The sequence below is a fragment of the Tiliqua scincoides genome, chromosome 2 (assembly GCF_035046505.1).
Source record: "Tiliqua scincoides isolate rTilSci1 chromosome 2, rTilSci1.hap2, whole genome shotgun sequence".
In the NCBI taxonomy this organism is placed as follows: domain Eukaryota; kingdom Metazoa; phylum Chordata; class Lepidosauria; order Squamata; family Scincidae; genus Tiliqua; species Tiliqua scincoides.
In genome coordinates, this window is record NC_089822.1 from 88,862,719 (window position 1) to 88,874,906 (window position 12,188).

The following is a 12,188-nucleotide window of genomic DNA, read 5'->3' on the forward strand; positions in this document are numbered from 1 at the left end:
ACGTTGTATCGTCCGCGCCGCGCCTCGCCTAGCCTGTGCGCGGGGCTGGTCTTGCCCGGGAGGAGGCAGGTGACAGCCCGCCAGGGACCCGCTCGCAGCTGCAGACTTTCCCAGACTGGGCGCGAGCGCAGAGGCGGCTGCCCGCCTGCCGGAGACCCCGCGCGGCCTCTGCCAGCCGGACAGGCTTTCGCAGCCTTCCTCCCGCCGCCTGGGCCGGGGCTCCTCGCCCGCTGCTCCGCCTCCGCGATGTCTGCGGCCGGGGGCAGCGGGGCGGGGACTCCCAAGGCGCTGCCTTCCTCCGGACCCAAGTCCCTGCGGGAGATGCCGCACCCGCTGGCCGCCTCCAGCAGCGAGGAGGCGGGCGCGGAGCTGACGCCCAGCCCGGACTTCCAGCTGCCTCGTAGCATCGCCGACAAGGTAGCTGGTGGGGGTGGCGTCGGCGTCGCACACCCCTCTTCATCTGGGGCCTGTGGGTGGGGAGGGGGCTGGCAGCTGGCGGGGGCTGTGGGGGGCAGCTGTGCTGGGGTTCCCTGGAGTGCTTACCTTGGGGCTTGGGGTGTGTGTGTTTGGGTCAGTGTCCTGGCTGTGCTTGGGCAGTCCACGCCAAGGGGCATGTTCTCCTGCTGCAGCATTTAAATGCCACTTAAATAGCTCATTACATTCTGCAGCCCACATCTTGCACCCTCTGCCAGGTCTCTCAATCAGTGGGAAATGTTTTGGGGGGGAGGGCCTCCCCCCTCTTTCAGAGGGAGGGCCTTTCCCTCTGTCATCTCCCTTTTGCCTTGACACTGCCCAGTTCAGCCTGCAGGTTCCTTGGGGCAGAGGCCTTTTATCCTGCTCCAAGTGCTCTGGCAGTGCTAGATAAAAGAATGAAAGCAAAGTGCCTGTGTTCACACATTCAGTGCATCAGGTCTGTGCTTGGGGCCGGTTTGCCTGCTGTGAAATGAGCACACTGGGAACAAATCGTGCAGAGAAGTTCTACTAGCTGGGAACCTTGCAGGGCAGGGTTGCAAGTTGTAATGGTGGTGAAGCAGTCTTGGGATTGATGCCAGATGTGCCCTCTATAAACATACTGATTTGGCTGTGTGAATTGGACCCAGGAGACACTAAGGGTGGTAGTCAAACTTGGATCAAGCAATGGGTGCCTGCTGTTGGCCTCTTTTGCAGAGGCAGGCTTCTTTTGACAAAGACGTATTTCTATTCTCTGCCTTCAGCGCTTTGCTTTGCCTGCAACTTTGGGGCAGAATAAACACTTATAGTAGTAATCATATTAGCCTCTTGAGAGTCACTAGCTCAGTGCTTCTCAAAGTACTTGCTGTGGCAGACTGGCAGTTTGTTTTCATGTACCACGGACCAGTGCCCCACACACAGAGGCAGGTACATAGTGCATCAGCTTATCTTGTCTTTCCCACTTCCCTCTTCCTTTCTTTTTGTCTCATAGCCTCTTGCAAGGCTTGGCACACATCCTAATCTCATGGCAAGTCTCCGGTTATGTCAAGAAACAGGAAGGTGCAGGAGCTACTTTGTGAACCGGTGCTGGTCCATGGACCATAGTTCGAGTAGTGATGCTCTCTAGCAGACTGTGAATAGCTTGTGTTTGTTTTGGAAGTTGACTATGTAATCCAGACTATACCTTGCCAATGGATCCTTATCAAGTTTGTCAGTTATTAACTTGTTTCCCCTCGTTTTAAAATAGCCTTTATATTCATGCCAGATATAGGATGCAAACACAGTGGTGGTTTTGTCAGCATTCTGTATCTGTGCAGATGTCGTCTGCTCTATAGTTATCTTTTTCTTTTTTAAGGCGTATTGCTGGGATTCTGTAATATTGAAAAGAGAGAGGTGCAGTAGCAGAACCTGTGGGAAGTGTGTGCATGCATGTGTCTGCAGCTGTGATCCCAGCCAAAGCCCCACTCCTTACTTCTCTCCCAATGTTACCTACCTTCCAAATGTGTACCTCATTTTATTTGGCCTACAGGTGGTGTCCACATGATTTCCAGCTTGTTTGTCTTGAGAACTGCAGTTAGTTGCTAGGCTCACCAAGGCATGCTAAGTAGAAGCTGTGGGGCCCAGCTGCTGTCTTGTACTATAAAAAGACATCGTGTGAAGGGGCATGGGTTTGTGTAGGACTCTCATGGACTTGTCTGAGAAGCCTGGTTCCAGCACACCAAATGGACTGATCAGGTTTGTTCAGAATTTCTCAAGGAGGGGAACATTGCTTACTGGTGACATTCAAACATGCGCCATTGTTCTACTTGTGTATCTTGAACACTAGCTTGACACTGTTCAGATTTATTGCTGTTAACAGGTGCACACAAGGAACAGGTAGTAATTAAGCACTCAGAGCTTTACACAAGCTGCAGTACCACATGGTATTATGTTCTGTAATTGGTCTCCCATGAGGCATCAATCATGTACACCAAGTGAGTGAACAAACAGTAGGTCTCTGTTCCTAGCACCACCTGGGTACCTGAAGATGACGATATTGATATTGAATTATCTAACGTTGTGTTCATTGCTATGAATTGGTGGATTCCACTAGCCCTTGGGAAACCTTACCAAACTGACCTGTGGCATATCCACCACAGTTGGGATCCATGTATGTTCCTGGGCATATGACTTGAAATCAGTGCTTTAAAGCAATGTTAAGACCAGCAGATACTGGATAAGAGTTCTCTCTTTTTGACACCTGTAGTAGTGTAGGAGCTGCTGGAGTGTGTTATATTCCTTTGCTGCTCTAGTAATGTTAATGCTTTATAGATCATGTGATGTGACTATTTCCCATGTGGCCTGGAGCCTTAAGTGGTGGTGACCCAGGAAGGATATGCCATGTACCATCCTGAGCTGCTTAGGTAATGCTGGGAGCCCCTCACCACTCTTAAAGTCATGTGACAAAGAATAATATAAGTTTGATTTGGGCAGTGAATTAAGAGGAATGTTTGAGTCCAGGCCTGACCAAAAGCTCTTAGGAATGTGTGGGGAAAATGCTGTTGACAATTGATATGCTTTTCTGATGTTAAGAGGAGTGAGTGTGAAACACACTTCTTTCAGAACTGAATTCTGATATTAAACAGGTTCTGTAGTTGAAACAGGGAGTTCTCCCAGTTCTTCTCTCTCCTGTCTGGAAGAAACTGAAATTCTTGTTTTGTTTTTAAATACAGTGGTTTATCAAGGGTGTATCCTGAAAGGGAGTTACTCTCCCACAAGATCTACATAAAAACACGTCTATTCAGGAGCTAGCATATGGATGCTAACTGGACCTGGATGCTATGGCTTTCTTGAAGCATTTGGCAGCAGTGAGGTATCGCTGAGCTACAGTGTCTCTTAACTGGGGTTGCTAAGGTTTGTTCTTGTAGCTCTTGTTTCAGTAACTGTGGCTTAGAGGCTGGTGTTGTAAGGAACACTTTCAGCTGCAGGTGTTGAATGGGGCTTGCTTCCTGCAGTTGTAGTTTCTCCTACCTGTACAGTGCTGGCACCAGGTTGCTAGGTATTTTGGGGCAATGTCCTGCGTTGGACTCTCATGCTGTTCCCGGATAGCATATTGGGTACCATTGGTACTTACTGTTCTGGTACCAGTCCAGGTGGGTGAGCCCACTGATGGACATGGGTCTTCAATCAGTGCTCAACCTGGCCAACCCCCTGATGCCACCATGATGTGGTGTCCTGTGAAGGCATCTGCCCAAGCTAGTAACTGATCTTCTGTAGTGCTTGGGATATTGGATCTGTGGAGTCCTTCATACTATGGCTACAAGATAGGCATTAATTGGAAAAGCCTGTTTTTGACAGTAGTAGCGTCGATAAGCAATACTCACTGGGCACCTAATGACTTTCTGTGCACTTTGGTATGTTGCATGGTGTTCTCTTAGAATGATAGGAAGGGAATGAAAGAAAAGGATATGTAAGAAGTGGAAGCAAGGCCTTCATATTTCTTTACTCCCTCCTCTATCTTTTGTATCTGTAGCTTTCTGCCACACAGATTGTGACTAAAAAAATGTCTTTATACTTCAAGCATTGCTGAAAAGCTTTTCAGTGAAGCATTTTTTGTAGTACAAACATGAAAGCTAATCTGGAGCACCTTTTTAATTCAGATACTTAGAATTTTAAGTGTTTTCAAACTTGTCCTTTTAAAATGATTTTGCTACAGATGCTAATGGCACAATTCTAGACAGGTTTATTCAGAAATGTTCCATTGTGTTCAGTGAGATTTACTCCCACAAAAGTGTGTATAGAATTGCATCTTAAAAGTGGAATAATTTGTCTGTTTGGCCTTGTCTTTTGTAGACCAGTTGCATTTTCTTTTGTAAGGAAATTCTTTCAAATGTGCCATCTTTAACTTCTGTATTACTGAGCTCATATGACGTGTATGTTTGTTGCTAGGATAAATCCATAACTGAAGCAAAAAGGCATGCTCCACATAGTCCAGACTGAAGGTTAATTGCTTTTGAATGCTTTGATTTTTCATTTTTTCTTTTTTCAAAAGATTCTGAAGATTTTCAAAATCTTCCTTGAGATTTTGCGTATGAATGAAAATCTCATCTAGAATTAATTTTAGGACTGTTCCAAAAGTGCCTTCTCCAGCAAGCAAAACATTTTCTAGAGTCAAACAATTCTGAGTAATTGTTGTTGGTTGTCCACAGGGCCAGTTTTTTCAGGAAAGTAATGATCTTCCCACTAACATCCAGAATAGTGACTTGTGGCCCCTGAATTGAAATTGTCACTCAAATGGGAGAAAATATTGGCCAAATATGTGTATACCAAAGAGGATGAAGTCTTACATGTCACACTGATGAAAAAATTTGATCTGTTTCTTGAAGAAACATAGCTATCTTAGTCTGTAGTTCCCTGTCTTGTGTGAATGCTCAACCCCAAGAAAGCTGATGACCTTTAGTGTGATGTTGGAGCATGAAAAGTTGGTAATTCAGAACTTGAGCCTTGGTGAACTTCACTTCTTGCACACCAATATCCATGACGGACTTCAGCCCTCGAGGTAGAGTTTTTGGTGCCAGTGCATGACAATGCAAGAAGCAATGAGTTGCAGTTGGCTGTGGCACTTCACCCTTAACAACTGCTACAAATCCTGATTTTTTCATTTTTTCCAGATGGATGGTGTACCGTGAGTACAGATTGACTTCAAATTTATTTTTTCTATCAAGCTTGTACTTGGGGGGTGGGTGGGGGTGGGGTGGAATCATTGAACATGTTCAGCTGCTTTGATGGTAGCAAGACGTAGATCACAAAATCTGCTTGGATTGCTATTTCAGTAGTATAACTCACAAAAGCTAAGAGTTGGCTGCACTGAGCTTCATCTGTCCTTTCACCCAACTGATTCCAATCAGAAAATGAGTTTTTTCCTCAGTTAATTCATAACTTCATTCAAGATGTTTGTGGAACCGTCTAATAATCGAAGAGTGGATGATATAATTTGACAGTACTGTTGGCTTACTTTGCTGGTGCCCTAGCAGCAGTTTGACCATATCTGTTGCACAAAACATGATCAAAGTCTCCCCAATTGTATGTGGGTTTTTTAGTTTTTGCAACGATGTCATCCACTTCATAGGATTCCTCAGACTGTGCCAGTGCAAATCCTAACTTGAGAGTTTCATGCCAAAAGCATGGAACTGTATCTGGTTTGTTTGAATGTTTTGATGATATCCAGAGCATTTTCCAAAATACTCACAAATTCATTGGGGGTTTTATGTTGTCATCACAGACAATTTTCCTATAATGAAAGCACTGTAGCTTTTGAGTCCCATCATGTTTGAGATAACAGGTAAATCTGAATGCCATAATCTTCAGAATACTTCCATTTTTGGCATACTTTGATTTTTATTAGCTCAACTAAAATACCAGTGTGTCAAGCCAATTTTTTTTCTTAATTTTGGGATCACTTCATGCATCCTCTAGGGGTGCAGGCCCCACAGATTAAGAACCTCTGATTTAGTGGGTTTTTTTCATCAAGTGTCATTGTATTTCAGCAATAGGAGCTTGGGAGTCGAGTCATTCCTTCTGTGGAAACCTTTGTATGGCAGGAGGAGTAAAAGTTCAAGATTATATTATAATGATTTTAACAATGGAAAAGGACCCAAAACTATTACTTCACCCAAGTGACCCGATTCATTCAAAATTGTATTGGCAAAGAAGATTTTCAGAAAACTGGCTATATTAGTACCTAGTCTGTTTATACAGTGAACAATTTTAGTAAAGAATTATGAAACACTTCCTCTGTACCCACATGATGGGCACCAAGTTGTAATTGGCAGGATAGAGGTTGCTAGAGGCCAGTGGTTAGGTTGTGGGATGGAGAAAATGTTGTGCTGTCAACTTTAACTGAATTGCTCCTTAGCTTTTATCAGGTTGAATTATTTCTCTGTCCCTTTAATGTGTTCCAGTAGCTTATTCCATATTGATATTGGCTAAAGAGGATAAAGTTGATTAACTGCAGACTGTTGCTGGATGCAGTCCAAAGACTAATCTATAAATTTTTAAACCGCAGGGACATCTTAAGGCTTTTTCTTGTCTATAAAATAAAAGCATGTGGGTGATGTGCAAAAAAGGATAGTTTTCAAGCCCTGTAGTCACTGCACGTTTTGATTTTTACTTTAAATGGTACTCATGATTCACTAAAGTGGTTGGTGTATTGCTTGTCATAATCATTCATGTTTGGATGAAACTGTTTTTCACTTCAGTCTTGAAATTAAGAATTATTAGACCACTGCTAGTAGCCAGAATGTGAGCAGGGAAGATGGATATGAATGGGTGTTGATCTCTGGAAATTAATTAGCTGAAGCTTGATGGAAGGGGCCATATAACGAGGGGGCCAATGGATGGCACTTGAACTTGAAACATTCACACTCAAGCCACAAATTGGGGGAGATTAATTTTGTGGTGGAGCATTGTGACTAAGACTGAAATTTGAATTTCACCTCCTGCAAATTTGAATTTCACCTCCTGCTTTAGGCTCGCTAAGTGGTCTTTGAGAAGCTCCTTTCTCTGCGCTTTGGCTTTCCAGCTGCAATAATATTTGGTTGTCTTCCAGATGTCTTGCAAGGTGCAAGAAGATAGTGCAATGCGCTTCACATATCTTGACATGTTCAAAGTGCTATCCTTATTATCAAGTGATGACAGCTCCAAAGTTGTTCCCATGCCAGATGTATATTTTGCTTGGGTATTCCTTATGGCAACTTAGATAAAGAGTGGGGTCACACAATCTGGACTACACAAATGAAATGCTATAAGTTGCTGTTCATCATGGGAGGTGGCCACAGGAGTGTAATTCTGCAACAACAAACACTTTGTAAAGATGTCATAAACTTGTCCTGAACTATGACACTTAGAAGGCAAGTCAGTTTATTTTTTCAGCTAAACTTGTTTTTGTGGCCTGGTTATAATAAATGGAGAACCACACCCAACATTTTTCTGAGTTGAGTTTAATTGGAAACCTTGACTTAGGGCAGTGGTAATCAGACTGGAGTGTCGCGATGCCCCAGCCTGAGGGTCCTGGTCCCTTTCCCCTTAAGGGGCGGGGGCAGCCAGGAGGCAGGGAAGAGGCAGCGGAGCAATCAGCAAGATTGTGCTGCTCAGGGGGGCTGCAGGGGCTTGGGTACGCTTACCCAAGCCTCCTGCAGCCTCCCGGGGGTGTGGGGAGCCCTGCACAACCTTCGGCAGGGCTTCCCAGGTCAGGGAAAGTGAGAGTGGGGCGATCACACCCCACTCCGCTAAACCGGATGCGGAGCGCGATCTCTCCACTCTCACTGTCCCTGACCTGGAGAGCATTGCAGAGACTAGTGCAGGGCTCCCCACACCCAGAGACGGCTGCTGCAGGGACTGCAGGGACCCCGTCATCTCTAACACCCTGCTGTTCACAGAACCTTCATTGGATGCATCTTTCCATTTGATAAACTTCCTGGCGTTGTTGATGACTAGTTTGGACTAGTCCATTTGAGCTTCCATGGAAGTATTGAAATGGACAGTATCCAGTATTGAAATGTCCTCTATAGTTCATCAGGAAATGATCCTATTGTACAGGAAATCTTGCAGTTTCTTGAACTTTGTACCTGATTAAAATTGTTGTTATACATGTGCTTAGTTTGTTCAGAATCTGAATGATTGGCTGAAGGAGAAGTTAGCAAGATTGGCTGAATTTTTTCTCCCTTGTTGATATTCTAGCAGGGTGTCCTGAAAATACAGGATTATTGTGTATGGTAAGTGCTGTATCTTCAACTTGATCAGTGGGCTTCATTGGATGCTATTTAGGGTTATGAATGTTACTAAAGTGCCTGAATGGTCTGGGAGTGAACTTTAATATTGCATCATGCTAGGGACTGTAAAATGATTTCAGACCATCTTGAGACCATCTGTGTACTCTCACTTCTAACTCCCTCTTCCACTGATTGTACTGTCATCTCTTGTCAAAACTTTGCAACTCTTTCTCCTCTTGTTGTTCTCTCCCCGCCCCACCCTTTTCTAAGCTTTTGCAAAAGATGCATCAAGTGACTGCTGCTACCACTTGAAAAAGCCCAGTGGGAAGGGGTCAAAATTATCTCTATTTGCCCCTTTCCTTTTCCAAGTTCTGTATGGAATACTGAAGGGAGAGAGTTTGACTTCCCTGTTGTGCTTTTGAAGAAATGGCTATGAGAGACTGCTGGTGCTTTCTGCACAGGGGCTGCTTATAAGAGGTGAACCAGGTGAGTTTTCTCCACAGGAGATAAACTATCCCACCATTCCTCCCCAAATTCATAGAAGGAAAGGAGGGGAGGTGTCTCCCACAAGCAGGGTTTTCTCTGCAGTCAAAGAGATGCCTGTCTGTGGTGAGCGACAAATGAAGAGTCCTATCTGAGGAAGAATTCCCTTAAAAACGAGCTACTCTCTAAGCTTTCTTTTTAAAGCTTACTGTCAATGAAGTGGCCACTATCTACAGTTCTGGAATATAAGTGGCTTGCGTGGTATCTCTGATGCACATTTTGCTTTCTGAGCCAAATGCAAGATGCCAGACATCATAATGGCAGCCTTGACCCTGTTGAATTAATGTAGAATCTGCTTGTATGTCACTGGAGTGTTTGGAGGGAACACAAACTCAAAGTTGACTTTATGGTAGTAGTACACTTTCTTTCTAGAAAAAAAAATTGTAGCTCACACTGCTGGAGAAATGGGCTGTATTGCTCAGTAAATCTGTCAATCTCCGTGATGGCTGATGTAACTTTGATAGCTATTGACTTGCTTCAAAATTCTGTGCATGTATCAGAAAAATGGAAGTACTCAAATGAGTGAACATATAATTTGCTTATGGAGTAAAGAGGGTTATTTGTATTTACACTAAGAATTAAGTGTGTTGCAGAGGGATGTCATTCTGTGACTGATGAACATAATGTAGAAGACGGCAATTTCAGATCTCTTGTTAGCACTGTTGGCTTTTCTCTAGAATGAAACCTAGTGGTTCTCTCTTAGATTGGCATGGCAGCTATGAATAGTGATGCGTGTGTTTTCATTCAGCAGAAGTTACAAGCAGTGAGGAAATTGGTCCAAGCCGCTCCTGATAGTGGCTTCTTCTAGTGGTGGTTCATGTATTTTACCCAGGGAATGTGTGTGGCATTTGGCACATAAGTCTTTGCCCCTTCTGAGTGGAATGTCTCTTCCCTGCAGGTGAACAATTGAAGCTGGGGCTTTTTCTAGTGATCTCTCCAACAGCTAAGCATAAGTAAAAAGCCCAGCCAGTTGCTCCTGTTTTCCTGAACACAGGGCTTCAAACTCCTCCAGCTCTTCTGAATAAGAAGGGAGACCAGTGGTGGATTTGCATCACTTGTTACGGGAGGCCTGCGCGTCACCCCATGAAGTGGGGGGGGGGCAACGCCCCAGGTGGTGAGCGTGGTGATGTACCATCGCCCCGCACCCACTGGTTTTTTGGCTGTACCTTTTGTTAGAACACAGATATTTCAATGTGTTTTGATTATTGCATTCTGCATGAAATTACACATTGATTGATATATAACATGATGGTCTTATTCCTTCAAATTCTGATTTTTGTGATTTTGAAAACTTGTAGAGTCTCTCTCTCACACACACACGCACTCCTGTCAACTTACTAACACTTTACTGCAACAGTTCTCAAACTTTTAGCACTGGGACCCACTTTTTAGAATGACAAATTGTCCAGGACCCATTGGAAGTGATGTCATGGCCAGAAGTGACATCAGGCAAATTAAAATAATTGTAAATAATTAAATTAAAATAAAATGAGGAGCCAGTCCTGTTCCACCAAGTGAATCTACTCTGAAGTAAGTCCTATTGTGGTCAATGGGGCTTACTCTCAGGAAAGTGTGGGTAGGATTGCAGCCTGTGAGCTCAAGCCTATGCATGTCTACTCAGAAGTAAGTCCCATAGTGGTCAACAGAGCTTACTCTGTAGTCTACCTGCAATAACAACCCCCCAAAAAGAATCAGTGAGATTTCCATCCCTCCCCAGTGCCCAGTTTAAAGCTCTTTTATTTCAATACAAAGACCCACCTGGCTTTGCAAGTGCAAAATGCGAGAAAGAAAACATTCCCCTTACCAGTTCAAGCCTTTTTTTTTTTTCCTTTTTAGTGTGGTTGGGGGGGGGGAGGCTGCCTCCTGGAGCATTTATTGCACTCCACTCCATCAAATCAGGACCATTCTGGTGTCACGTTCCCGTTGGCCTGGCCTGACCACGAGTCTGCCTACTCGCAAGTAAATGTGACCATGTGGCTGAGTTTGCTTTACATAGGGCTCAATAGACTTGCAGCTGGGAGGGAGGGACCTCCTTCTCGGGTGTTTTTGGGGACTGCATTCATTGTATCAGGACCATTTTGGTGTAGTTGGATTCCTCTCAGCCTGCCCTTTCTGATGGACTATGGCAAGTATGCCTACTCGCGAGTAAACACGCGATACGGCTCACTTTCATTTTCCATAGGGCTCCTTGCATTTTTTCTTTCTGGTTTTTTGGCCATAACTTTTGAAGGAAAGGAGCGATTTCACTCGGGTTTTTTACATTGCGTCCCACTGGACATTCCGCATCCAGCCGTGTATGGCATTACGGGGGTAGCTTCTAATGCTGTGACTTTAGCACGTCACCCCCCCCGAGGGTGCATCACTCCCCAGCGTGTCACCCAGTGCGGCCTGCCCCCCCGCACCTTCCTAGCAACGCCACTGAGGGAGACTTGTATTTAGAATTAATAGCGCAACCTCTCCTTCCTTCCCTGGTCTCCCCCCCCCCCAATACCATCTTGGGTGTCTTGCTATCAAAAATTGAGAAAAGCAAAAGTCAGGAAAATGGCTAGTCTGACTCCTCCTGGTTCCTCTTGCCAAAATGTTGTGAAGAGATAACAAAATACCTTCATGCATCTATATCTTTTCTCTCATTTTCTGTAAATAACTTCTGTCTTTGCAGATAATTCTGTCCTTTGTATAAACCGGGAGTAAATTGTTGGTACATGTTTTATCTTTTTCAAGCATGAAGGATATTGGCACTCCCAGTGCAGCTTTAGCTACTTTTGCCATTTGTTAGTAGAAAAACACTTGTATTCCACAAGGCAATCCTAGAATCAGTTGACTTTAAAAGAGAATTTGTGTCCTATCTTAGGTAAGGTCTAAATACCATCCTCATTTTAAACGATTCCCATGCTAATCTTGTACTTGTGCAGAATATGCTAAATTGGCTTTGTATGTATAGTTTCCTACACTTTGTTGATGCCAGTCCTTTTAAGACTAGCTTGTAAAGGAGTTCTGTAAAACTTGTAGATTACTTTAATCCAGTGGTTACCAAAGTTTTTCAACTGGCGGCTCCCTTAACCTACTGGGCCATTGGCTGTGGCTCCCCGTTTGGGCTACAATCCTTTACATTGTGTAGGGTGGCAGGTTTTTCATGAGGATTCTGCGGCTCACCTGGCTGGTTACTGAGGATGAGTCACAGCTCAGTTTGGGAAGCACTGCTTTAATCTGAATGAGCTTCAGAATAACTATAAAATGTAGATCTCGACATAACTATTTATACACAGCATTTCCCCAATGATGTACAAGTCCTCCTCCTAATTTTAATGTCAAATGTATGACTGCTGCCCCATCAGGAAGATGATGCTAGAGTTGCATTTTATTTTCAATCCTGAACAGGAAGCAGTAAAAGGGGAACCTATAAAAAGGCAGCTACTAACATTGCTGGGGACTTTTTTGGATGGTCTT

The 12,188-nt window shown here is 44.2% G+C and overlaps 1 protein-coding gene across 1 annotated transcript in view; it reads left to right on the top strand.

Annotated features, from left to right (window-relative positions):
* SNX30 (sorting nexin family member 30) overlaps positions 1-12,188 on the top strand; it is a 33,925-nt gene continuing 21,737 nt past the window's right edge. The window contains exon 1 of the mRNA XM_066616862.1: positions 1-417. Coding sequence (XP_066472959.1) covers positions 247-417 — 171 coding nt within the window. The 5' untranslated portion in view covers positions 1-246. The remainder of the gene's footprint in view (positions 418-12,188) is intronic.